Source organism: Acomys russatus, chromosome 17, assembly GCF_903995435.1.
Source record: "Acomys russatus chromosome 17, mAcoRus1.1, whole genome shotgun sequence".
In the NCBI taxonomy this organism is placed as follows: domain Eukaryota; kingdom Metazoa; phylum Chordata; class Mammalia; order Rodentia; family Muridae; genus Acomys; species Acomys russatus.
Genome location: NC_067153.1, coordinates 6,728,666 through 6,755,461, shown reverse-complemented (window position 1 = coordinate 6,755,461; position 26,796 = coordinate 6,728,666). Strand labels below are relative to the sequence as shown.

The 26,796-nt window shown below is 41.2% G+C and overlaps 1 protein-coding gene across 2 annotated transcripts in view; it reads left to right on the top strand.

Moving 5' to 3' along the window:
- The window catches only part of Lrp12 (LDL receptor related protein 12), a 78,250-nt gene that overhangs the window by 28,805 nt on the left and 22,649 nt on the right, over nt 1-26,796 (top strand). The window contains exon 2 of one of the 2 annotated variants that reach the window (XM_051159521.1): nt 10,467-10,523. The exons of the other annotated variant lie outside the window; for it this stretch is intronic. Within the exon in view, the coding sequence (XP_051015478.1) occupies nt 10,467-10,523 (57 nt within the window). The remainder of the gene's footprint in view (nt 1-10,466; nt 10,524-26,796) is intronic. 2 annotated transcript variants of the gene reach the window in all.

Sequence of the window (26,796 nt, the reverse complement as noted above, 5' to 3'; positions counted from 1 at the left end):
TTCTTTTTTTTAAGTAAAAAAATTAGGTATCCAAAGTTGTGTGGAGTTATATCTGGGTTTTCAATTCAATTCCATTGGTCAACATGTCTGTTTTTGTGGCAATACCAGGCTGTTTTAAATTACTATAGTTCCATAGTAAAATTTGCTACCTAAGATGGTGAGACCTCCAATGGGTCTTTTCTTATTCCGGATTATTCTAGCTATCCTATTGGTTTTTTGTTTGTTTGTTTGGTTGGTTGTGTGTGTGTGTGTGTGTGTGTGTGTGTGTGTGTGTGTGTGTTTCCATATGAAACTGAAGTCTTTTCAAAATTTGTGAAGAATTGTGTTAGAATTTTGATGGGAATTGCATTGAATCTGTCGATTGCTTTTGGTAAAATAGTCATTTTTACTGTGTTAATCCTACTGATCCATGCGCATGGGGGATCTTTCCATCTCCTGATATTCTCTTTAATTTCTTCAGAGACACAAAGTTCTTGTCATTCAGGTCTTTCACTTGCTTGGTTAGAGTTACACCAAAATATTTTATATTCTTTTTGGCTATTGTAAAGAGTGTTGTTTCCCTGATTTTTTTTCCTCAGTCTGTCATTTGTATATATGAATGCTTTGAGTTTTGTGAGTTAATTGTGTATCCAGCTACATTGCTGAAAGTGCTATCAGCTATGGGAGCTTCCCAGTGGAATTTTTAGGGTCACTTATGTATAATATCATATCATCTGCAAATAAAGGTTTTGACTTCTTTCCAATTTGTATCCCCTTGATTTTCTTTACTTGTATTATTGTTCTAGCAAAGACTTTAAAATGCTATCTTGAATAGGTATGGAGAATGGACAGCCTTGTCTTTTTGTGATTTTAGTAAAATTGCTTTGAGTTTTTCCCCATTTAAGTTGATGTCGGCTATAGGCTTGCAGTAAATTGCCTTTAATATGTTTAAGTATGTCCATTATATTCCTAGTCTTTCTAGGACTTTTATCATGAAGGGGTGTTGGATTTTTTGTCAAAGGCTTTTTCTGCATCTACTGAGATGGTCATGTGGTTTTTGTCTTTGTGTTAGTTTATATGGTGGATTACATTTATCAGATTATGTAAGTTGAACCATCCCTGCAACTTTGGGAAGAAGCCTACTTGATCATTATAGATGATCTTTTTAATGTGTTCTTGGATTCAGTTTGAAGTATTTTATTGGGAATTTTTGCATCTATGTTCATAAGGGAAATTGGTCTATAACTTTCTTTGGTCTTTATGTGATTTGGGTATCAGGTTAACTGTGGCCTTGTGAAAAATGAATTGGTAATTGTTTCTTCCATTTATGGACTAATTTAAGGAGTATTGACATTAACTTTTCTTTGAATGTCTGGTAGAATTCTGTGCAAAAACCATCTGAGTGAGCTTTTTTTTTTCGTTGGGAGACTTTTACTGACTGCTTCTATTTCACTAGAAATTATATGTCTATTTCAATTGTGTATCTGATCTTGATTTAACTTTGATAACTGGTATATTATCTATTTCTTTTAGACTTTCCAATTTGTTGGAGTATATGTCTTTAAAGTATGTCCTTAGTATTCTCTGGATTTCCTTGATGTCTGTTACACACACACACACACACACACACACACACACACACACACACACCATTGTTGCTAGTTTTGCTCTTCTGTCACCATCTTTTAATTAACTTGAATATAGGTTTATTTATCTTTTTTCCCTCAAAGAACCAAGTTTTTGTTTTACTGAAACTTTGTATTTCAATCTTATCGATTTTAGCCCTGAGTTTCATTTCTTTCATCTACTTCTTTTGGATGAGTGTAACAGCATGGTCTGGTGCTTTGTAATTGATTGCTAATTATTTTACCGCCTGAGGTCGGCTTGCTGTCTTTTTCAAGACACGGACTCCAAAATGGCATTTGTAATCCTTGCCTCCAAGCGATCCCTGATTGGCTGAGTAAGTGCCTACACACCTGGGCAGGGCAGAGTGAAGTGGGTGTGGCCAAAGTTCCAGGTCTTGGAGGATCGACACTCATGGGAGAGGAGAGACAGGTAGAGGAGAAAAACGGAAGCAGAGTCGCCATAGGATAGATAAAGAACCCCATGAGGGGAACAGCAAGGAGAGAAGAGGCCCAGGTGGAAAGCATGGCCAAGTATTGATGGACACATTGGGCAGGAATAACTAATAACTAGTCAGCAGGAATGACCACAGCAAGTGGCATGGGATGTGGGGCTGAGAGGTAACAAGGCAGATGAGGGGTAATATCTGCCCAGCCTCAGGGGAAACAAGGCTTATTTAAATACAACAGGTGTCTGTGCCTTTTATTGATATGGTAGTGGGTTAATAACAGCTGCTGTAATAATTATAGACTGTTAATAATAAACATCATTAGCCATACTTTTATTTCTACAACAGTTGAGGTTTTCCCCCCTCTCTTTGTTTTAGAGCTTTCGGCTGTGCTGTTATTTCACTACTGTGAGATCTGGCCAGTGTTCGTATGTAGGCACTTCCCTTAGAAACGCTTTTGTTGTGTCCCGTAAGTTTGGATATGTTGTGTATTCAGTTGCATTTGATTGTAGGAAGCCCTTGATTTCCTTCTTAATTTCTTGACCCATTTTTCAGTTCGTAGTGAGGAGCTCAGTTTCTGTGAGTTTTAGTAAGCTTTCCGTTGTTGGTGTCCAGCTTCAGTCCACGGTGGCCAGATAGGAGTCAGGAGTTAATTCCGTCTTCTTCTGTCTGTGGAGACTAGCTTTTTGTCAAGTATGGTCAGTTGTGGAGAAAGTTCCATGAGGTGCTGAGAAGATGGCATATTTGTATTTGGGTTAAATGTTCTGTAAATGTCTCTCAGGTCTGTTTGGTTAATGACATCAGTTAGTTAGCTCCAGTATTTCTCTTTAGTTTTTGTCTGGATGACTGGTCCATTGGTGAGTATTAGTGTTTGGTGCCTGATGTTAAGAGTTTCAGTGTTCTCCTGGTGGACTGTGTCTTTTGATGAGTATGTAACAACACCTTTCCTACCTTCTGGTTAGTTTTGGGATGAAGTCTATTTTGTCAGATATAAAATGGCTACACCAGCTTGCTTCTAAGCTCTATTTGTGTGGGATATCCTTTTTCCATCCCTTTACCCTGAAGTGATGTCAGTCCCTGATTTTAATATTTTAAAATTCACCTCTAAAGGACAAAGTGCTTTCATTCTTGATGACTGTAAATGCTCTTAGTTATTGTTGGTTTTTAATAAATCCCCTCAGTTTTATTAAAGAATCCAGCTAGGTACAGATTTACATTCATTGAAGCTTTCTTCAGTTTATAAGTTCAGTCACAACCCTTTGAATGTTATTTTTGTAAACCACAGAATATTTTTAAAAGAAACTACTTTACAGTTTTCGTTCTGGAGTTTGCCAAGTGTATCTCAGTAATGTAATTAAAGTTGTTCCCTGTCCTCTGCCTTTCCTGTAAATTGGTAATCAGCCTGAGAACCACGTCTACATAGCCACTAGCCACAGGCGCTATTTTAAATTAAACTGGAATTAATTGCAATTAAATCAAATTAATTGATTTGTTAAGGTACAGTGCCCTTATTTTAAATGACCGATGATAGCCACGTGTGCCAAATGATTGCCAAAGTTAGATAATGTCTCTATGGTGTGTGTTCATCTTTCTAGAAAGTCTATGTCACAGTTCTGTTAAGTAAAGGCTTGCTCAAATTCACTTTCCTTTTTGGGGTGTGTTCTACTATTGGGAGGTGGGCAGTGGCTCCTTGCCTCTCCTCTTTTTCTCACTTTCATGGCTAATGCCCAAGTCTGTTACATCATCAGAGGATGCAGAATGCTGACCAGAGGAACTCACCTCTCACCAGCAGGATCCCCAGAGTTCATCTACTGGGTAAAGGACTAGAGGAGGTTACAATGAGAAACGTGGCAGTTTGTAGCTGGCCCTCTGCCAGCCTCCCAGTTACCGCTTTTCTCTTCTTAATCATGCCCTGGTGTGCTTTAGAAGAATCAACACCTCACCCTCAGCCTGTGACCTTCATTCCTTCCCTTCTGTTGTGAAAAACTGGCCAAGTGACTTCAACCGCCAGGAAGAGAACGATGGGCCCTGCCTTCCTTCTCCCTTCCTGTGGGTGTGCCATCTGAGCTGTTGAGGCTGCTTTGGCAGGCTGATGAAGACACACACCTCTGTGGCCAGCAGGGTTAGAGCAAGGAGCTAGACCTCCCAGTCAGATCCGGTCTGCAGCCCAGCCTGCCTCTTTAATATCGGCTTTATTGAGATAAAAGTTGCATGCAACGAAATGAGCGCATTTTGCAGATACATGTGGCGACGATTGCCTACGTAATGCACATGTAACGGTCCCCAGAGTGCAGGAAAGCCTCACCACTTCACGCTGCTTGTTGCTGTTAGAGTCCCTTCCCCTCAGTACCACTCACTGTGGCCTGTTTTCTGTCATTCTTGTGAACTATTTCTGTAACAGGGTTTTTAATGGCTGAAATCCCACTTCCAGCAGCCCCAACAGGCGAGGCTGGGCCACCCATGCCAGTACCTCATCTGAAGAAAAGAGTATTGGTGTAGCGTCGAAGGAAATGCAATTGATGGATCGGTCCAGTGACCCCAAGACATCTTTGGGGTACTGATATGAACTTTAGTTTCAGGTAAAGAAAGAATTAAAGCAAGGACAAGAAGGCCCAGGCCACATCTTGCCTAAACATGGTTAGCAGTCTAGTCTGAATGACCTTCAGCACTCTGTTGTATGTGGTACCCTAAGGAGAGCAGGCTGCTTCCCTGAGGTGAGAGAAGGCTTAGGACAAAGGAGTCCCCTGTGCCTTTAGCCTGGAGGCTGATAACAGGTCAGGCTGACAGACACTCCTGTTCACACTAAGCAGACAACACCCAACAAAGGCAGAGCCCTTGGACATAGGAGAGGACACTCTGCTGGGTGCTGTTTCCTTAAAAAAAAAAAAAAAAGTTCCTTCTAGAACTTTACATAATGAAGTTTTTGGCTTTTTTTGATTTGCTTGCTTGTTTGATGTTTTCTTTCATTCCCCCTTACATAACTGTATCATGAGAAGAAATTTCTAAAATGGTTGTACAAGTGTAAGCTCCCACCAGCAATTTTTTATTCATAAAATATGTTAAACCAGACACAGTGGCACACACCTATAATCCCAGCATTCAGGGAGGCAGAGGCAGACAGATCCCTGTGAGTTCAAGGCCAGCCTGGTGTACAAAGTGAGTCTAGGACAGTCAAGGCTACACAGAGAAACTCTGGCTTGAAAACAAAACAAAATCAAAAGAATATTTTATTATAATTTTATAAAGTAGTGAACTTATCTATCTGATGTGTAGGGGTGTGTGCACGTACACACACATACCATGAACACATATCACATATGTAGAGTTCAGAAGACAGCTTGCAGTAGTTCTGGCTTTCCCTCATGTGGGGTGAGGTCATGGGGGTTAGTGGCACGGTGCCCTCCTTGCTCACCTAACACTGGGCCATTGGGAAGTTCCAATGGAAGTTTCGTGAGGGGACTGTGAGTGGTGACTTCAGCCAAGCGGGTAACCCTATGCCACTGTGGATGTTGTGATTGCTGGTGAAACGCGTTTCACCGGGGAGCCTTTCCACAGTTCAACTAGGTGGGTGGCGAGCACTTAACTTCTGCCTTGTGGCAGCTTGGTGTGTCCCTTGGGAAGACTCGCCATACACATACGCAGGTTAGTCTAAGACGAGGACCCCGATGTACATTTTGGGGGTCATTTTTTTTGCTCTGAATATTACTGCTGCTTCTCTAACCCAGTTTCTGTTCCCCACTCTGCTGGGGTGTTGTGGTCCAGCAGGTTTTAGGCAGAAAGCCTGTGCAGTGATAGTGCTCACCTTATTTGTCCCTCTTGTCTGGGCGGCCTCCTCCTTACATCACAGACCGAGTCCTTGAGTTTAATTCACCTTTACCCCAGCTTTTTAAATTGTTCAGCATGGACTTACTCCAGTTCCTGTCAGGACCGGTAGGAGGAGTCCTCTATGGGAGCTTCTTTCTTTTTCTTTTTCCTTTGGTTTTTCGAGACAGGGTTTCTCTGTGTAGCAGATCTGGCTATCCTAGACTCACTTTGTAGACCAGGTTGGCTTCGAACTGCCTCTACCTCCCTGAGTAAAGGTCACAGCCACCAAGCCCGGCTGTGAGTTTCTTATTTTCATTGATTTTCTGTGTGTGTATGTTCTCACTTCACACTCTAATCCTTCACCAGTTATTTGTTTACTGTTTTCAGCTTTTCAAGTGAATGCACAATTATATCATGTAGAGATACAGCTGGACGTTTCTTTGCAATTCTCAATGTCTGTGGCTTTCCAACTGAGTTGGCTGAGACAGTTAACTGATGAGGCCACCATGCCCCAGTCTTACCTTTGGTACAAAGTTCCCTCCTTCAGTAGGACACTTGTGTTGTTTGCTTTTATTTCATAAACTTTTGGGTAATTTTCTCCAGAGAGTGGCAGGCCTTTGGAAGGCAGGACTTTGCAGGCCTCTTACTTACATGTCAAGGGCTCTTTATTTGAGCAGATGAGACTGAATATCTCTGTCTGTATCCTGCTCTGCTCTAGTGCCCAGCGTTGCAAAACAGCCCAACCAGCAGTGTGGCATTGCTGCCCACAGCATCTCCCCCAAAACCTCCCCTCCCACTGGGGTGTGGGGAGGAAAGGGGAGAGAGAGAGGGAAGTGGGGTGGGGAGAGAGAGGGAGGGGGAGGGAGAAAAGTGTCTGATAACTGCTGTACATACAATGGAAAATAAATTGTAGGATGCCAAGTATGCTACTGTTACTAGCTGTCAGTCATGAAGGCTGGGTTTTTGTTTTTGTTTTTGTTTTTTTTCCTATAAAGATTAGGTTTTACTCTGAGGTCTAAGCACTATTTCTTTTATAAACAGGAAATTCATCCAAGTCTGAGTCTTTTGTTTTTAAGTAAGAAATACAGAGTTCTTTGTGCCGTGGGAATTGGTATAGAGCCTGGATTCTTTTTTAAAGTAAACAGCAGTACAAGCCAGTGACTGGTGTTCAAACTTCTACTCATCCAGTTACTTGCTCTGAAAATAAAATTACTAAAACTATAGAAGCTTTGGTTCCTTCATATGACTTGAAAAATGTCTGTCAGAAGTGTAAAGGGTTCGCTGAATGGATGCTTGCAAGGCATCTAGGACTTAGCTGGCACATACCTGCCAAATCTTCAATGTGGTTACCAGTCAAGACATTTAGCACTGAATGAAAAGAGAACAGAAAGAACACCATAAATATAAGCATTATTTATGACACCACTGCTGTATGCAAGTGAGGAGCCCAGTCTTTAGAGAAGTCTTCAGACACCCAAGAGCAGTGTCTGAATGCAGCAGAGCTTGGGTCGGATCCCAGGGAGGGAGTCGGAACTCATGTGTTGTTAGCTGTGGCCCAGCCTCACACAGCTTCTCTCCTGGTTGATTGTCAGAATTGCAGAAGAGTAAGACCTGGGACTAAACCCCTCTTAGTGTTTAGTTAGTAAGGTGAGGATCATTAACCCTTCTTTGTATTTATTTAGTAAAATGAGCACCATTAACCTCTTGTAGCGTTTGATTAGTGATACGGGAAATACTGGAATAAAATATGTCAAAAGAAATAATTTCCTGATTTAGGTGCCAGTGAAACTTCATTGAAAACCTTTTAGGTGCTATCCAGTCCATTGTCTGGCTTTTTAACTAGCCAGCTGCTAATGTGAACTTACAGAAGTAACGTTAGTACGCTTTCCCCCACTACCTGCTACCAGGAAGGGCAGCATTGCGTGAGATCGCTGTAGGACTACATACGTGCTGTTGTTACCGGAAAGAAGGTAGAGGCTGTGCGCTCGTAGTTTGTGGTATGAGCTTCTCCAGGCTGGAGGGGTAAAAGCTGTTTTCTTTGGGTTGTTCCTAAAACACAGAAGCAATTAGTAATGCTGTGTAGGTGATGTGCTTGTTAAAATGTTTGTGGCGGCAGTACACCTGAATTAAGTTATTCAGTCTGAATGGTGTGTGCTCAGAAACATCCGAGGTAAGAAGAACAAAATATTCCATTTTAACAGAGATTATCTTTTTTTTTTTTTTTTTTTTTTACTTCCAAAAAGGACTATGTTCAGCTAAGAATAAGTATATGGAAAACCAGCAGTGTCATCAGTTTCTAAAAGCTTTTCGAACATTGTAATATTTTCCACCACTGAGCAGCGTCACATCTCTATTTGCCCAGAATGATAAGGCATGAGCAGTATTTGTTCACTCGCCTTTCTGTTTATATATATATATATATATATATATATAAAATGAATAACATTTTTAAAGAAACCTGGGCCGATAAATAACATTCAGCCCTTGTGTAAGTGCACAGAATACATTGGTCTAACCCCTGTTCCTGGAGTTTATAGTTTTACATACCCCTAGACTGACAGTTTATATAGATGTACACATGCATCTGTGTAACATGCATGTATATTTTTGAATGCTATAAGCTATATAGACATGATTTTATAGCCAAAATTAGATATTATAATGTTGTTCTGAGACTTTTTTCAAAATTTACTATACCTACTTATTTCAGTTTATTAAACACTTTAGTATAAGGCTCTACCAGTTTACATATTTGTTTGTTAATAAAGATTTAGACAGTTTTTTCCATTGTAAGATTTCCATTAAGCCGATGATGTATTTTCCCTGTTTTAGGGGTGATTTGAGGTCCAAAAAGGTTAGGCAGCTTCTCCTCACCTGCACAGCAGGTGGCAGAGCTGGTGTTAGAAGCGTGGGCACCTAGTCCAGGATCTTTTCTTCCTTCAGCCTGTTCTTATTACTGCTCTGGAAAAAGATTTAACATAACGTATGTCCAACATTAAAGTCCACAGCTGTATGTCAGGGTGTCAGAAGTGTGGCTATAGTGTGTAGATGTGCACTATATAGAAAGCCTAAGCCCAAACCTTGCATTGCTGCTCCAGCTGTCACGTGCTTTCGGTTACTCTGTGCTTGGAGTGCCAATGGTTGGACAGTAGACACTGCCCTTTGGCCAACTGTGGTAGTTGCTTTATTGAATGTGTTTCTTATTTTGTTTCTTCTGTCTTTAAAATAAGTAAGTTGTGTGTGGTAAAGAAGTAGACAGTAACTTCCTAGTGTTTCCCGTTCTCCATATGTAGGCTTTGCATAGCTGGGCAAAAGAAATGGTGCTTATGTGGTGTTAACACACAGTGTGTAAAGTAAGTACATCCAGGGTTGCTTGTCGTGCACACCTGCATTTCTAAGTGAGGGGAAGAGAGCAGTTCTTTTCCTTTGAGCAATATAACTGTAGTTGTCTGAGTGTGTTTTTTCTTTAGAATTGTTTGGTTCTGCACTTTCCCCAGTTGGAGGAAAATGAATGGCTGCTCAGTATCACGTGCCATGCCATGGTTTCATCTTAAGAACCATGGCACTTCCCAGTTAGCCATCTTTCAATGCTTTGAGCATCTTCTGTTCTAGGATCTGCTAAGAAAAAGAAAAAAAAATGATTGCCAAATAAGCACAGACTATTCTAACTCCTCCTCGTGAGGTGGGGATGCTGGGCAATGATCCCTAATTGTGGAAATGTCATGCAGCACTAAAAGAGAAAGGTTGTTTGTTACAGCATTGCACGGTTCTCCATAGTCAGCCACAGGAACTCTGCCAGCACTTCGTGATGTCACCGAACTAGCTCACCCTGCTCCACCCCTACCGTACAGATAATCCTTCTCTGCCCTTCCTCACTGTTGCAGTGTCAGTTCGAGACAGTAAGTGGAGAAAGACAAAACTTTAGAAGTAACAAGCAGTTATATCAGAAAGAACTGGGCATGGAGCGTAGTGCTAGAGGATTCGCCCTGCCTCTTCAAGACCCTGCATTCGCTTCTGCTCAAGCAACGCAATCGGGGAAGGTCATATTTGATGGGAAATAATTTCTAACAAAACAAAAATATGTTTTACAAAAAGAATATCTGAAGGGATCCCATTTGCATTAATTTGAAGGAGTAGAAACATTGGCTTTTAAGACGTCACATTTTTATTAGGTGTCAGTGGTAATTGGTGGTTCCTTGCATGAGTCTATGGAAGGAGATGTAGAAATCAATGGCTTCCAGAGTGAGAGAATCGCTCCTTCTCTGAAAACCATTAAAAGCGTGAGAAAAGGTGTAAAGACACACAGAGCAATGAAAGACCTTTGCTGAGGAAGCGTGAGTCGAGCTCTCACAGTCTGAGGGACGGGCTCTGACTGGACACCTGACGGCAGCGGTAGCTGCCCGCTCCTTTTGCTCTGTATTTGTGAGATCTTTATATTGTACTGTGTTGTAATTTCCAAAATGTTTTGTATTTATTCTTTTTGGGGGGGATATTTAAAAAAATTAGTTTCTGATAATTGAAGGTCATTCTGTATAGTCTTCTTTTAAGAAGAATGTGAAATTTTTATGAGTTTTACCTTGGAAATTAGTTTATTCATTATGTTTAATTTTAGGAAATGGTGCTCTTGCAGAACTTTCAGAAAATGTGCATATTTCAGGAGTGTCAACTGGTAAGTCATCTTTTGTAATGTTTAAATTTCATGCATGACCTATATGGTAAATATTGAAAACCACCTGATATCTTATGAAGTGATATTTGGCTATAAAAATTATTGCTGCTTTTCATAGCATGTAATAAGGAAGGAAGGAACTGGAACATGGAGAAATTCTCATAAGATAAAGTGATATTGCATGCCAGAGGGTTTGATTATACTTTTCTAAACAGACCACATAATTATTTTCATGTGGAAGTTAAGCCGAGAGAAAAACCAGCTCAATAGAACTAGTATTTTCTCTCCATGTAAACTTGCATAAAAATGAAATTAATTTTGAATGTTATCCCTAGAATTTACAGCCTTAGAAATGAAATGGTTAGTAGATGTTTTAGATTAGAGAGATGCTCCACAAAAAGCTATTTACTCGAGAGCAGTTTGTTCCCAGCAGTGGTCCATCAGCGCTGTGCAACTCAGAAGTTAGGGAGAGAACCCGCCTCTGCATCCACCCCAGCCACCTGAGTTACCAAAGGCCACAGCCACACAGCGGGTGGGTGTGAGTGATTTCCAGGTTGTCACTATATATGCTCTGTTAACTGCATATTTTTTTATTTAAATAATTTATTCAGATTACAAATCAATTGTTATCCCATCACTTGTATCCTCCCGTTCCTCCCTCCCTCCCGCTTTCACTCTGTTCCCCTCCCCTATGTCTAAGACCAAGGAGGGCGCTCCTCCCCCACTATATGGTCATAGGCTATCAAGTCTCATCTTGGTAGTCTGCTTATTCTTTCTTTGAGTGCCCTCAGGGCTCCCCACCAAGGGGAGGTGGTCAAATATGGGGCACCCAAGTTCATGTCAGAGTCAGTCCCCACTCTCCACATAACTGTGGAGACTGTCCTGTCCATTGGGTAGATCAGAGTAGGGGTTCGATGGTTACTACTTGTATTGTCCTTGGTTTAGTGCAATAGTTTGAGCATATTAAATATTAAAAATAATTTATTGAAATAGTTTCTGACTACTATTAATTGCTAATAAGTCTCCATTTTACTGTATTATTGATAAGATTTAGATAGTTAAAAGTTGCACAGCATACTCCCGGCATACTCAGGCAGTCAAGTTATTCCTTCTCAAGTCTCTGATGGAGTTGAAGACCAAGTAGCTTAGTTTTACAATGAAGTTTAGTTGTTTAGGGGTTAAGATGTTTTTAGGTCTAGATGGGTGTTTTAAGTTGATAATGACAGTATGTGATGGAGATTGATTTACATTCAGAAATTTAGACGCACCAAGATAGGAAAGATGTCTTCTTTGCTGAAGGAGGCAGAGGCAGGAGGATCACGAGTTCGAGGCCAGCCTGGACTACACATTTTGGGGGCTGGAGAGATGGCTCAGAGGTTAAAAAGCACTGTCTGCTCTTCCAAAGGTCCTGAGTTCAATTCCCAGCAACCACATGGTGGCTCACAACCATCTATAATCAGATCTGGTGCCCTCTTCTGGCCTGCAGGCACACATGGGAGCATAGTACTGGATAAATAATAAATAAATAAATAAATAAATTTTTTTTAAAAAAAGGCTGTCAAATACAAATAGCCAAAACACTAAGAATGTAACATTTATATAATTCCTGATTGTGTTGTAGTTCTTCTTCCTATAGGTAATCTATTGTATATATGTGTAATAATATAAATGTATATGTAAAAAAATAAAAAAGAAAGACAAATACGACTAAAAAATGTTGCACAGCAATAGTTATTGGTCTACTGAGTTTGTCTTATAAATTTTTCAAATTTTTTGTTTTTTTCTCCCACAAAGCAACTTTAGAAGTTTGCTGTTTATTTTGTGTCTCTGACTTTGCATTCAGGAATCCCCTGCTCTGGGTCAGTCTGTATGCTCATTACACACTCACAGACATGCCTGGGCTCAAAAAAAAAAAGCCTCGTTTGTTCATTTATTTCACTTTTTCATAGGCTTTTTCAATTCAATTTTATACCTCAACCACAAACAAAGATTTAAAATTTGTTATCTTCCACAAATATGGAAGCCAGGTGGCCACTTGAGTGGCAAGTGCTTTCACTCACTGAGCTGTCTCACTGGCTTGTGGAAGCTGAGTTGTAAAGATGATCGTGTGTGTGTGTGTGTGTGTGTGTGTGTGTGTGTGTGTGTGTGTGCGTGTGCGTGCGTGTGCACGCGCTCCTCATCTTTAATAACTATGAGAATTGTGATTACACTCCCAACTCACAAAAGCAAATGGTATTGTTTACAAATACTTTACTTTCTATAACCAAAGGCTTGTTGTATAATTTATAAGTTTTTAAAAACTAATATCTTAAAAATAAATAAATAAATAAATAAATAAAATGAAAACCCACTATCTCAGGACTCCTTTCAAATGTTGCTACTTTCAGCCTGCCATAGCAGTGTAAGCTAAGCAGGTGGTTTAAGTAACAGCAGTCTCCTCAAAGTTCTAGAAGGTAGGCTGGAAGTCCAAAGTTAGATGCTAGCAAGGTTGATTCCTGGTATGGCTGTGAGCTCAATGACTCTTCTCTTGAGAATGCTTAGAGGAAAAGGCAAACTCTCTTCCTTTCATAAGGACACTATGTAGTATTGTAGTGGCCTCTCAGCTAATCTGTTCAGGTGGAAGTCATGAACAATCAAACTAAACCTCCTTTGGCGCCAGTAACTCCAAGCCTTGGTTATCGGCCCCTCAGCTCTTAGTGTTAGAAGTCCTTGGTAGTGTGTGTAACAGACTTCCCGTGGAGATGAAAACACACACAGTCTACTCACCCCAGGCAGGGAGCCCACGACACACCAGAGTACAGATACCACCAAAGCCCAACGTGGTGAGCCCTTGAGTGTTTGGGGTGACTTAGAAGGATATGGATGAAGGGTCCCTTACAGGAGCAGCAATGACTCAAAGGCAGCTGCATCATCAGTGCCCACCCTAGCATGGGTGACAGCTCCTCACAGAGCTGGGAGCCTGGAGCACATGCACAGCCTGCAAGCAGCTCAACAGGTTGGAGTGTGTCCTTTCCAGATGGCTCAGTTGGCCTCAGCCTCTTCCAGGCAGCTGGGCTGGTTTCTGTCTCTTTGAGGCAACTGGTCTGTTCTCCGTGTCCTTGCAGACTGACTCATCTAAGGTGTTTTGTTTTGTTTTCATTTGTCTAAGGCTTGTCTGAGAGTGGCCCTCAGCCATTTTTACTTTTTCCTCTTGGGAGGGAAGAGCCTAGTAAATCTGGTCAGTTGTAGGAACTTCCTGAAGCTACTTTCAGTTGTCCACCTTCTTTCTTAAAGAACTTACCTACAGGGTGGAATGTTACAATTAGGGAGGAAACTGCTAGACAACGCATAGTCCCCGAAGTAACTGTACTGGTTGCTTCCTGAAGTTCCTCATAACTGCGTCTGGCCGCTGCTCTGCGGTCTTCCTCCGTCTCTTCTGCTCCTGGCGGTTTCCTGTGCTCTTGGGCTGCTGCTTCTGCTTGCGCCAGAGGCTGGCAGTCACTGGAGTTGTTTCTTTGGAAACCCACCTCACCCTGCTCTCCCCCCTTGATGAAGACCACAAATAGATAACAAAACCGTGAATCAGTAAGTCTGTGTTGGGGTGAAGGCTGCAGCACAAGAGGGTCCAGTGCGCAGGTCAGAGGCGCTCTGGGGAGAGTGAGACGGTGCTGCTCACATTACAGACGTGCACAGCTGCTGTGGGCGGGGGAGGTGCTCCGAGTCCACCTGAGAGGAGGTCAGAGTGTGTGTAAGGACACTGAAGCAGCTATCGGGCGCGGGGAGGGTCGGTCATCCAAGGGTCTGCCACTGGAGCTGACACAGCCAAGTCTCCGTAAGCAGAGCAGCAGCCTTGACAACGGCAGGGATCCCTGAGGCCTTAAGCAGTCTCCTCGGGCATTAGTGCTTCCTCTGCCTTCACCCACCTTTCTGTGAACTGTGGGGAGGTCATCAAAAGAGTGTAAAGAATTGTGGAGGAAGCACCGTGGCTTAGTTGAAAATGGCAGGACTGCTGATGCAGTGTGCTTGCCATCCTGGTAAACCTTTGGGAGCAAAGGCAGCATCACCCATGAGCTCCTTGACGCAGGAACCATGGAGACAACTGTGCTTGTTCTCGTGAGGACTTGGCCATGTCTAGCCTGACACAGTCGCCCAGTTTGAACTTTTTCAAAGCTTAACCCCTAGTGGGAGTTGGTTCCTTCTGGTTCCAACCCCTACTGCTGGGTTGGAAGCCGTCCCCTTTAACCTCAATTACCTCCCGGTGGGTAAATTTTCTTACCATCAAGTCCACGGGGTGGAGAGAGGGAACCAGCCCCTGCGTGGGCCCTTGCTCTGAGCTCCACATGTGCTCCTTACCTCAGGTTCCCCTCCCAACACATAACATGAATTAATATGGGAAAATGTTTTAAAATGATTTTGTTCTCAAATATTGGGAGCAGGTCTTCAGCATGAGCTTTTAAGGGGGAAATGAACAAAAGATTCGAGGAATTGGAGTCTTGTTTTGATAGCAGTTCTGGAGATAAAACCCAGGCCTTGAGCATGCCAGGCGTGTGACCTTTTCACTAGTAAACTGCAGCTCTAGCTCTTGTTGTTGTTGTTGGTGGTGGTGGTGGTGGTGGTGGAGGAGGAGGAGGAGGAGGAGGAGGAGGAGGAGGAGGAGGAGGAAGAGGAGGAGGAGGCAGGATTTCAAAGCAGCTGTGGCTAGGTCACTAAACCTCCTGCCACCTCCTCTAAAAGGCTGAGATTGCATGATTATTAATGTGTGTTGCTTTTGAGACAGATCTTACTGTGTAGCCCAAGCTGTCCTAAAACTCCAGTCCTGAGGCATTAGTGGAGCTGTTATTGGAATTACTGGTGCACAGATCCATGTCCAATAAGAGTTTATATATTTGATCACTGCCAGTATTTATTGTATTAGAAATTAAAGATGAAAAATTGCCTTAAAATTTGTAAATTCAATTTAAAATAACGAGAATGAGTTTATTGCAAGCTTGTATCTATAGCACAGTTTTAATAAAATATATTTTCCAAGACAAAAGTATCAACAGTATCATTTTTTTATATTGTAAAACCTTTAGTGATAGATTTAAAGTAGTTGGTTTCTCATCATCTGCTTCTAAATTCACTTTTTTGCAACATAATGCTTTAACACATGAAGATAATGTAATTAATATGTAACTAAGAAAGTATAGCATTCTAACAATATTTTCCAGACAATTATGAATGCCCATTGTTACAAAATCCAGTAAGTGCAAATCTGAATTTCTCTGTGAGCTTCGTGTGCTGTGACACTGCAGGATGGTTGACTTCCGCCTCTGGGTGTATTTTCATTACTGAGTGTGATTTTATAGTATGCCAGTTACTTAGTACTGTTTGCTAAATTGTGCAGATTAATACAGAGTATGAAAAGCTACAGAAATGTGGGCAAACCCAGTATCAAGTTGTAAATTTACCATCCACTCATCAGGATTAAATTATACTTGTTACTTTTGTCTGTTTGCCTGAGACTAGGCTGCTGGGCCCCTTTCCAGTGTTGCCTTTGCTCGTAGTAAATTCCTGTTAGAACATCTGCAGAGGCTACCAAGATGAGACTTGATAGCCTATGACCATATAGTGGGGGAGGAGGTCCCCCTCAATCATAGACCTAGGGGAGAGGAATAGGGTGAAAGCGGGAGGGAGGGAGGAGTGGGAAGAATCAAGTGATGGGATAACAGTTGAGTTGTAATCTGAATAAATTAATAAAATCAAAATTAAAAAAAAAAGAACATCTGCAGAAAGGAACACTTAAAGGGAGTAAATGTGTTCTCTGTACTAGCCTTTCCCTACTCGGGAATTCAGATAAATTTAGATGTACTTACTGTTTGCTATGTCTGCCATGTCAGAGCAACCACAGACTAAACAGGGGTAATGTGTTTCCTCCTGAGCCTGGAGGCCACCAGCCCAAAGTCAGGATATGACAGGGGAATTTCTTGTGTGCTCTCCCTGTGGCTCTTAGATGCCAGCTACTGTGTCCTGCCCTGGATCTGGTCTGTCTTCTGAAGTTACATCACAGTATCCTACCCATGTGACCCCATTTTAACATAGTTACCTCATCAGAGTCCCCTGACATCCAGTGACACTCTGAAGTTAGGCCTTTCATTAGTGAATTTTGAGGACAGTACACAGTTCGTCCCTTAATAATGTGTATTTTAATTATTTGAAATTATAAATCAATAAAATATTCCAGTTCAAAAGACAACAAAACCTTATTAATGTGGAATATTTTTCTGAAGCTTAGTCTTAGAAAAATCATTATTCTATGAAGAACAGCATATAAGACCTATCCCAGTTACATTTTAAGGAGAATGAAGGGACATTTTCTCAAAGGCATTGGCCAGTGAGGAACTGTGCGTGCAGTGTTATCCATTGCATGAAGTCTTTCAGATTCGGAGTGTTTGGAGACTGGAGTATTTATGTAGACTTTCTAGATTAGACATCTCTAATTCAAAAATATGAAATTCAAAGTGTTCCAGATCTATTATAGCAACAAAAAATAAACCTTTCAGATTTTAGAGCATTCTGGGTTTTCGATTTGGAGGGTAGCAAAGTGCAGGCTGATTTAAGGTTTCTGAAATCCTTGCATCCAGTAGCATTGGGTCCCGTTGGTGCTGCTCACAAAGATGTCTGCTCAGTGAGCTGCCTCGCCTGAGCACACTCTAATGTGAGCATATCTTCCCTTGGAGAAGCAAAGCTCAGGAGGCTGAGGTGCTGAGCTCCACCTGAACCTTCTTGCTCCTTTGGTACTGCAGTCTCAGCTCCAGCTGTCTGTGCTGCGGGAAGTCTACGGGAAATGCTTAACGAGGTCCTAATTTATCCAGTTAGTACAGTCACTTTGAAAACGAAAGTCTGCTCTAAAAAAACAAGGACCATCTGAATGCATATTCACCTTACCTGTGATGAGTTTGCTTTATTCTGCATATATTAAAGTACTGACATTGACCTTGTGCCCAGCAATAGTGGGAGTATGGGCCTTAGTTACTCTGTTTATAAAATACCCTGATAAAAGGAAATTAAGAGAGTGTTTATGTAGCTCACAGGTCAAGGCCCATCACGGCAGGGAGGTCTAGGCAGCAGGGGCTTGAGACAGTGTGTCGGAGGAGGAATGTCAACTCAGCCTGCTTTCCACGCCCAGGGAATGGTCCCTCCTACAACTAAGATGTCTCTTCCTGTATCAGTTAGTGTAACCTAGGTTACCCCTATGGGCATGTCCAGAGGCCCATCTCCAGGGATTATAAGCTTCGTCAAATTACAGTTACCCAAGCCCTCGCTGTAGGTGATGGGTCTCTCGGAACCTACTTAATAGAAGTGAGCATGTGCAGATATGCCTTACCATAGCGCACCCTGTGGTAAGTCACAGCCTTTTAGGCTAGCTATGAAATTTACAAAAGACCCAGCTGTAACACTGAGTGGGTAGTCAATGACTTGGCCTTCATGGTTAGTTCTGCTCACTCATGCCACACTCCAAGGCAGTTGTTAATTTATGATTGGTGATACACTTTTGGTCCCTGTGCTCGCAATGTATGCTTTTAATAGTCTATTTATTTCTGTCATTTTATTCCTTAAAAAAATTTTCCAAGAGATGTGTTTGTCTTTTTGCTTATTTTATGACTACAGATTGGCATAAGAAGTATTAAATTATAAAGTCTGGTGATAATGAATATGAAAAACTAAACATTTTATTTTTTATATTTTCCCATTTAATTTAGAACTTTTGTGAGCTATGTTTTAAATTTTCAGCTTCTATATAAACAGAAAGGAGAAAAGACAAGTGTTTTGTGAATCTAATAATATAATCATTGTAAAATTATATCAAACACTACCAAGTGTTGTATATGAACAGAAAGGTTATCTCAATGTTGTTTTTAATATAAAATCTACATTTTATCTCTTGTTCATTTAAAATTTTGACTTAAATATGGTAGCCAAAATATAGCTTCTTTATTCTATGGAATGGAACATGTTTTAGGTCAGGTTGATTAATAACAAACCCTTTGTACTTGTTGAACAAATGTATTTGATTTTTAAAGATGTGTTTAATTTAAACTAAGTTTTACTCTTAATTATGATATTGACTTGAGTCAAACAACCAATATTTGATTATTCTTTTCTTTCTTTTGATTGCTTCTAAATTAGATTGGTTTTCAAAAATTCTCTTTAGTCATTAATTACACAGTTTCATTAAACTTTTTAACAAATGAAAAAGTAAAAAGATGAAGAAAATAGCCTCCTAGTATATTGTACAGACTAAACACATTAGTGAATAACTCAGAGTCACCAACAGTGCATCAGATGTGTTACATTAAGGAGAGAAGTAAGCCAGGCATGGTGTCTCATGCCTGTGATCCCAGTGTATAAGGGAGGCAGAGGCAGGCAGATGGTTGTGAGTTCGAGGCCAGCCTGGTCTACAAAATGAGTCCAGGACAGCCAAGGCTACAGAGAGAAATCTTCTCTAAAACAAACAAACAAACAAAAAGCAAAAAAAAAAAAAAAAAAAAAGGAAAGAAAGAAGAGCACTTACCCCTGGGATAACCTGGGATAACTAAGAACAAGTCAGATTTGGATTTTTTGCCCCATCCTCTCTGTCCTCTGCCTGCTGTGTGAGTCTCCATCCGTGCCTGCTTGGAGGCTGTCTTGTGAAGCTGCCCCTAATGAAGGGCCTTCTCTGTGTTTATTGGACAGCACAGCAAGCTGGGGAAGGAGCCCATGTGTCCTATGGGGAAGGAATGAGGACTGCTTTACACAGGGCCTTGGTGGGGTGTTCAGGAGATTAGGCCTCTTACTTCAGCCAACCCCGATAGCAGAGTCACTGTTTGTCAACTAGTATCAAGCGCTGCATCCAACGTGTCTGGTGGATAGGCACCCATAAGGTCACTGTCAACCTCTGCATTTGCTGCTTTCAGCAAATGACCCACATGAGTTACTCTGGGCCGGGGTATGGAAGAGCACATGGTTTAAGACTGCAGCTGTTCTTTAGCTGTGAAAACTGATTCCATGGGAGTCCAAGGCAAGCAGGGTTGATGATTACATCGTCCTCTGAAAAGCAAGTTAAACAAACAGGTCTATTGCACAACAGGCCAGCACTCTTGTCTTAAGTGACCTCAAGATGTATTGCTAACTCCGGCTGTGAGGTCCAGCAAAAGTTTCAGTCTATTGGAATAATAGTAAGGGATAGTTTTATTATCATGCACTGTCACAGTAGATAGAATATTTCATTTTGTTTCATTTGTGCCTTTTCTGTGCATTCCTTGAAATTATATTTTCACTTGAATTATGACTATTCTTATCTCTTGCCCTTTCCATTTAAATTTTTATGTTTCATATTTATATTCATGTGTGTTTATTACTCTAATGCTTGCATAAATTCCCATCATGTGGGATTTATAATTAGTGTTTCGGAGCACATCACCAGCTGTGTCCAGTGATTTCCCCCTAGGGTGGATTGTGTTGCAAAAGACTAATTTTAGGTACATATTAGTATATATGTAACATTTTTATTTCTAAGACTGTATTCATAGTATAAAATTCTAGTATAATAATTGCACCAAAAGGGATTGCACTAATTGACACAGGTATTTGCAGCATATATGGGCATTTACATTAGGTATGATCATCATTTCTTGTTTAATATTTTTCCTTGTGGTATTTCTATCAAATCCTAACTTTCTAGTTTCCCTACTCTTATTTTTTAAAAAAGAAAAGAAACAAGAAATTAATTGCTTCTCCTTTTGACTCATGCATGGCCTAGACATATATATTATAAACAAAATAATAAGATTGACTTCTCTTTATAATTAGAAAAAACTATGCTGATTTTTACAAAATTCTCATTGTTAGAACAGACTTGAGGGCTTAATCCTTTCTCAGCTGCAAAGTTCTGTTTGTTTTATGGTCTACTTTAATGTTATTTCTGGCAGCTCTGTGTTCCTACCTTTCAGTATGAACAGTTGAATGCTCTAGATGAGGTTAGTCTGAAATCTTTTATCAGGTAGACTGAACATATGAGAGCTGAGAAAAAGAATATTGGCTTCAAAGTTCTTGTTAATATTAATTAACTTAGCAAAATGTGGACTTCAATCTTTTTTTTTCTTTTTGTGATTTTAGGAAACAGGATTTCTCTGTGTAGCCTTGGCTGTCTGGCACTTGCTTTGTAGACCAGGCTGACCTTGAACTCACAGCGATCCGCCTGCCTCTGCCTCCCGAGTGCTAGAATTAAGGGCATTTGCCACCTTGCCTAGCCAAATTATTATCATCATTATTATTTTAATTGTCAGAACTGGTTCTGTGAAAATCATCCTCCTCTGTTGCATTTATGTGTTTGCATTTGTAGTTTCCTGTTCTGCCATCTAGAGATCCAGCATACTGCTGATCCCCAGACCCTCTTACAGCTGATGCTAGTTCAGTCTTAAAGAGGGGATGGAGGGTGGGGAGGCACTTACTACTGTCTGGCCTGCATGAGTTAATAATTTGTGAAGTGCACAGCAGTGTGGTGAGATGACTTGTCATTAACCATTACTCTAGTTTTAAATATCATAGTGTAGTATTTTACAGTTTTACTGAAGAACATTTGGTCTGATGCAATAGTAATTCTAGAATTCTTAAGGGCTTGTAAGGAATCTGAAAGAAAATAAAACTTAAATGGCAGTTATTTGATAGTGCTATATAGTTAATTTTAATATAGAAAGTGGCATGAATGAATAGTGGCCATTTGTACCTTTTCTGTGGGATTTTTAGTAATATTTTACAGTTTTTCAATCAAGTACCTTGATCTTTTGCTGAAGCAGCCAAAAAGAATGTCACTGTTTTATTTGACCAGTGCTTTTCTCCATGTTCCAAAGGAAGAAAGATGTGAGAGATTACTATGTTCTGGTTGATAATGAATCCACGGAGATTTTTAAGATTAGGGAACATAAACTAGAACTTAATGTGAACCTAAGAAACTCCTTCAGGCAAAGCAGTGAGTAGGGGCGCAAGGCTACGTTTTTTGAGGAAAGCGACACACATTGGTGCAGGGCTCTGCGTTGCCTACTGCACATGCTCCAGAGGGGCTGTAGTGGGCATGCCTGTGAGCTTCAGCAAGGAAAGGGAGGTCCCATGATTTGTAAGATTATAAACGTGTTTTCATGTCACACCATCATTTGAACAGTGACTAAACTCAGCATTGAAACAGGTGGGGTGAGTGCCTCAGCTGCAGTCTAAGCCTGTTGTACTGTGAAGTCCGGCCAGATGAGCAGGTCCGCTGCACTGAGGGGGCAAGACCCCTTGAGTATATAAAACATGTTCACATATGTAATATGTTCTCTGACACTTTGAGAATACTTTTTCAAAGTGTGATTGCATATTATCTGTAGTTTTGCTAAATCTCCTGTTTACTATAAAAAGCCAGTCACTTAGTAGGTCCTTTAGTTTGGACATTTCCAAAAGGTCCACACATTAAAGGTGGAGGCCCCCAGACAACTCTCTTAGGAGGTGGTGGAGCATTGAGGGGGTGAAGGCAGTGGGAGGTCCAGGGCGCAGCAGCACAGCTTGCCCCCGCCTTCCCCCCCCCCCCCCCCCCGTGGTAGTTTTAGGACCCTGTTGGTCCTTCTACCTCTCTGGCCCATTGTGAGGCATCACAGGCTCGTACTGTGCTGAGTTATCTCACCAAAGACCAAGAGTAGTGAGGCCAGTCATGTGACCAACCTTCTGACATCATGAACCAAAAGAACCTGTCTCTCCTTAGAGGCTGATTATCTGGTACTCTTATGCTAGCGGGCAGTGAGCAGCAGGTGGGTGAGCTGGGGCTTCATTTCAGCTTGCTAATATCGCCCAATATTAATAAGGGAGATTTTTTTTATTTTCAGTTGCACAAATAGAAATATGGTATCCAGAACAAAGTGTGTGATAGTTTTTATCACTCCTCACTCAGCACCAAAAGAATATAATGGCTGATATATGAATTATATCATAGCTGATAGAGATGCTTTGGAAAGTCATGAACTCTGAGACCAGTTTGTTTGTCAAATACTACTTCCTGCCTCGTCTCTTTTTTGCTTCCTGCAAGAGTCACCATAAGCTTCAGAATTAATAGTTTTCCCCATTCAGGAAATAGAAATAATAACTTGCTCAGCATTTAAATCTCCAGTGCATAAATTTAAAAACATTGGTACCATAACAATAGTTTTTATGCCCTCACAGTGGGGGTAGAGGGAGTGCCCTCATGGCTTTAAAAAATGTGTAAAAGGTTGACTCTTCCCTATTTATCTTATCTTGTACTTTGCCAGCAATTTCGGAACTACTCCTAGAACTCAGAAACCTCCTAGGAAATGGTTAGTCTCTTATAGTGTAATTTTATTCAGCTTCATTGCCTTCCTCATATCATATTTTACTACATTTCTAGAGTTCCTCTTCAGTATTTTGGGCCTCTTCTGACTTTATTGGGTGTTTTATTTTACCACCATGTAACATTTTCTTATTATTGTTATGAACATTAATGATGCTCAAGAAACCATGGAATCACCTGCTGTGGATAGAGCTAATGTCCAAGCAAAATAATTTGGTTCTTAAGGAATGCCTCTCAGAGTAATGAGAATAATTTTGTTGATATATCCATCCTTACATATCTGTGCTAATGCAGGAGAGTATTCATGTAAATTATAAACAGCTAGATGCGGGGTTTCTAATGGTTGGTGTTAGGAATGACAGTCTTGTAGAGTGATAGATTACTGTATTTTCCCACTTGCACTCATTCTCGCCTTTAAAATTACAGTATAAGGTTTTTTTCATTTTAGTAGGAAATAGTGTCGTTAGAATGTTAGTAATCATTTCTCCACTGAAGGAAATGTTTGGTTTTCTGAGAAGGAGGGGTGTTACAGTTCAGATTTGTTTTCTAAATCTCTATGAGTTTGGAGTAATTGGAGCTAAGATAAACAATTTAAGCAGGGCAGTGGTAGCCCATGTCTTTAACACAGTCAGATCCCTATAAATTAGCTCCTTTCTAAATCCTACAGTTACAACAGATAGGGTGGCGCTGGTTCCACACCAACATTGGGATGCATCTGCCTTTAACCCCAACACTCACAGAGACAGAAGCATGCAGATCTCTGAGTTCAAGGCCAGATGGATACAGATCAAGTTCCAAGTAAGGAAAAGCTTAGATCCAGGCATGGTGATACATGCCTTTAATCCCAAACAAAGGTAGTTAGTTTGTAGAAGGAGGCATCCATGTTTGAAAGTAACGAATCAGAGAAGATTTGACAGACTAAGATACACCCAACTCTGAGGAGAAGTTAGTGAAAAGGGAAGCCACTTAGGCAGTTTTTCAGAGAGAGGAAGCAGTTTTACCAGGACGGTAATAGAGAGAGGGTTGCAGAGAGAGAACTCAGGTGAGGACAGAAGGAGCCAGAAAATGAGAAGGAGCCAGAAGAGTAGAGCAGATTGCTGAGTTAGTTTTGAGGCCAAGCAGAGGAGTTCACAGGCTGACTCTCAGCCAGATTAAACAAATCAGCTGGGAGAAGAGTTTAAGCCGGAACAGCTGAGTTGAACCACCGGGCCCAGAGCTCGGAAAGAACAGGTAAGGGTGGGCTTATTAAGCAATGCGTCTCAGAGGCTGGAACATTCTAGGCCTAGGTTAGATTGGATGGGGGTCCAGTAGCTTTCAGGACTAGGACTAGGTTAACAGAAGGAGGTAATAAGCCTCCCAGACAACAACTGAGCCTAGAGAATAAAATTACTTTTACAGAGGGGCCTTGAACTCCCGGGCTTCCTGCACTCTTTGCAGTGGCTCTACCACTGAGAAATACCCCCAGTGATTCTGACTTTAAAAAAAGGATTTATTTTAAATTAGGTGCACATGTGTGGAGTTATATGCGCATGAGTGCAGGTTCCCATGAGGCCAGAGGTGTTTGGAGCTGGAATTACAGGCAACTGTAAGTCAACTGGCATAGATGCTGGCAACCAAACTTGGGTTCTCTACAAGAACAGGAAGTGCTCTCCACTGTGGGACCATCTCTCTAGCCCAAGCTGACCTCTGGCTTCTTATTAAAGAATAAAATAATGACTTTGGAGTACTTCCTAGGTATAGCTCATACTCAGTCTCTTTCCTTCCAACCCTGTCCATCCTCGGCGTTGGCGGTTCTCCTTGGAAAGAGTTCCGCTCAGGTGCCACATGGTCAGAAACTCAACGTTGGGAGTCTGGACAGTTGAGGTTCAAGTGAAGACACTAGCTGGGTATGGCAAAGGGAGAGGTAGAAGAAGTGGACTTGAGACCTGTGGAAGGCCAGCTTTGACAACCAGGGGTAAACTGAGGTGAGGTGTAGAGTCCGTGCTCCTCACTCAGCAGACTTCTTTCTGAGGGGATTAAGCTTGATTTACTGGAGCTCATTTTCCTTGTAGCTGGCAGAATGTTCTTTTAGTCTTTAATATTCCTTTACTCCTTTAATTTACTGGAGCCAATGAAATAGAAAAAGAAAGGGGAGAAAGAATCACACACGCACACATGCACACGCACTGGATGGACGAAGCAAGACAATCTGCAACGCTTTCATTCATAAACATACATGCATGCATGCATACACACACACACACACACGTTGGGTGGATGGAGCAAACTCCAATGAACAAGCTCCAACCAGGGTTATATTTCCCCTTAGCCTTTGTAGTGCCGTCTATGACAAAATTCTCTATATAAGAAAAAGATTACCTTATTGCCACAAGTTATATATCCTCTTAAAAATCACCCCAAAACCATATGCTTCAAAACATTAAAATCATTACAGAAAAGGAAATTACAACAGGATTATTAATATATTTTTCTTTTAAGACTCATACCTAACTGAACATTTCCCTTCTGTCTTTCTCTCTGCAAGTTCATTGTAACCCCAAACAATAATTCTTTAGTCATTGGTTAACAAAGTTTAAGCAAGCTAAATTTATCATAGCAAGTTTCCCTCTATGCTTAGCTGATGACAATTTATATTTACCAAGAGACAGATCATCTTTTTTTTTTTTTACTTATTTTTGGAGTCTTGTTCAGCTAAACTGGTTAATTGTCTACTATCTATTCTTACACTCATAATAGAATAATTTACTCTTTGTTCATAACCCCCCTCTTTATGGTGACCACATCCCTAGGTCTCAAGATCCCTAAGAACTCAGCCCAACCTGGAGTGGATGCTTTCTCTGATCAGAACTTGTCCCAAGCCTATTTCTCTCTTCCCAGTACAACTAATGTGCTTGTGTCGCAGGAAAGCTCAGTGTCCTCTTTTCTAACCTGTGCAGCCCTCACTGCTCTACAAGGGGGCGGGGGCACATTCTACTTTTAATTCTAACTTTATTATAACTTTCTATCAACTACCCTAAGTTCCTAAAACTATTCAAATCAAATCAGGAATTCTGTAAAATCATTAATTCATCTAAACAACATTATATGGAAATCTATCTTCATAATGATCTGCAGAAAATTACCCAACAGAGTGAGCTCCCTCCCAAGAAGCCATCACACCAGTCAGTAGGCACTCACACTGTGCTGGGTGTACGAGGAGGGCAGCAGTGACAGACACGAGAAGGCACAGTGGCAGTGAGAAGTAATCTGGAGACCAAGCCCCTGAGGCTGCACCTCTCCAAGGTACATCCATCACAGCTCTGCAAATGGTGGACCTTCTCCAGGAAGCTTGCCTGCCCACTGCAGCCAGCTCCTCCTGCATGGTCTCCACCACAGACCCATGCTTTGCTAACCAGAAAGTGTGCTTCCAGTTCCAGGTGCAGGCCGCCCTTCTTTCTTTCCTGACCTCAGAGGGACATCCATCCTTACGTGACATCTCACAGAAGGCCATTGCAATGCAGATTCCTTACACATTTGCTCGCTTGCCCTGTGTTCTCAGTGGCTTCATTTAAATTCTGTTCATATATGTATATGTTTTAGGGAGTGTCGAAAGTCATAGGTTGCCATCTGGCTTTTCAGAAGGTCTTTAGTTTTAAGTTTTCACCTTGTTACTGTTCTAAATGGGCAGTGGGTCAGCAGGTATCCGATTAAACAGCATAGTCTGTTTTTCCACATTCAGGGTCTTTGACTTGCATTGCTACAGTCTTTCCTATGTGCTTAATGATTCACATACTTGCACATGTATGCTCCTTTGTCTGGAAGGCAGAGGTCACCTTGGGTAGGCTATCCTCAGGAGTCACCCACCTTTTTTTTTTTTTTTTAAATATTGCTCTCTTTTTGAAAAGTGTGTGTGTGCACACACATAATGTATTCTAATCTTATCCACTCGCTGTTGTGTGC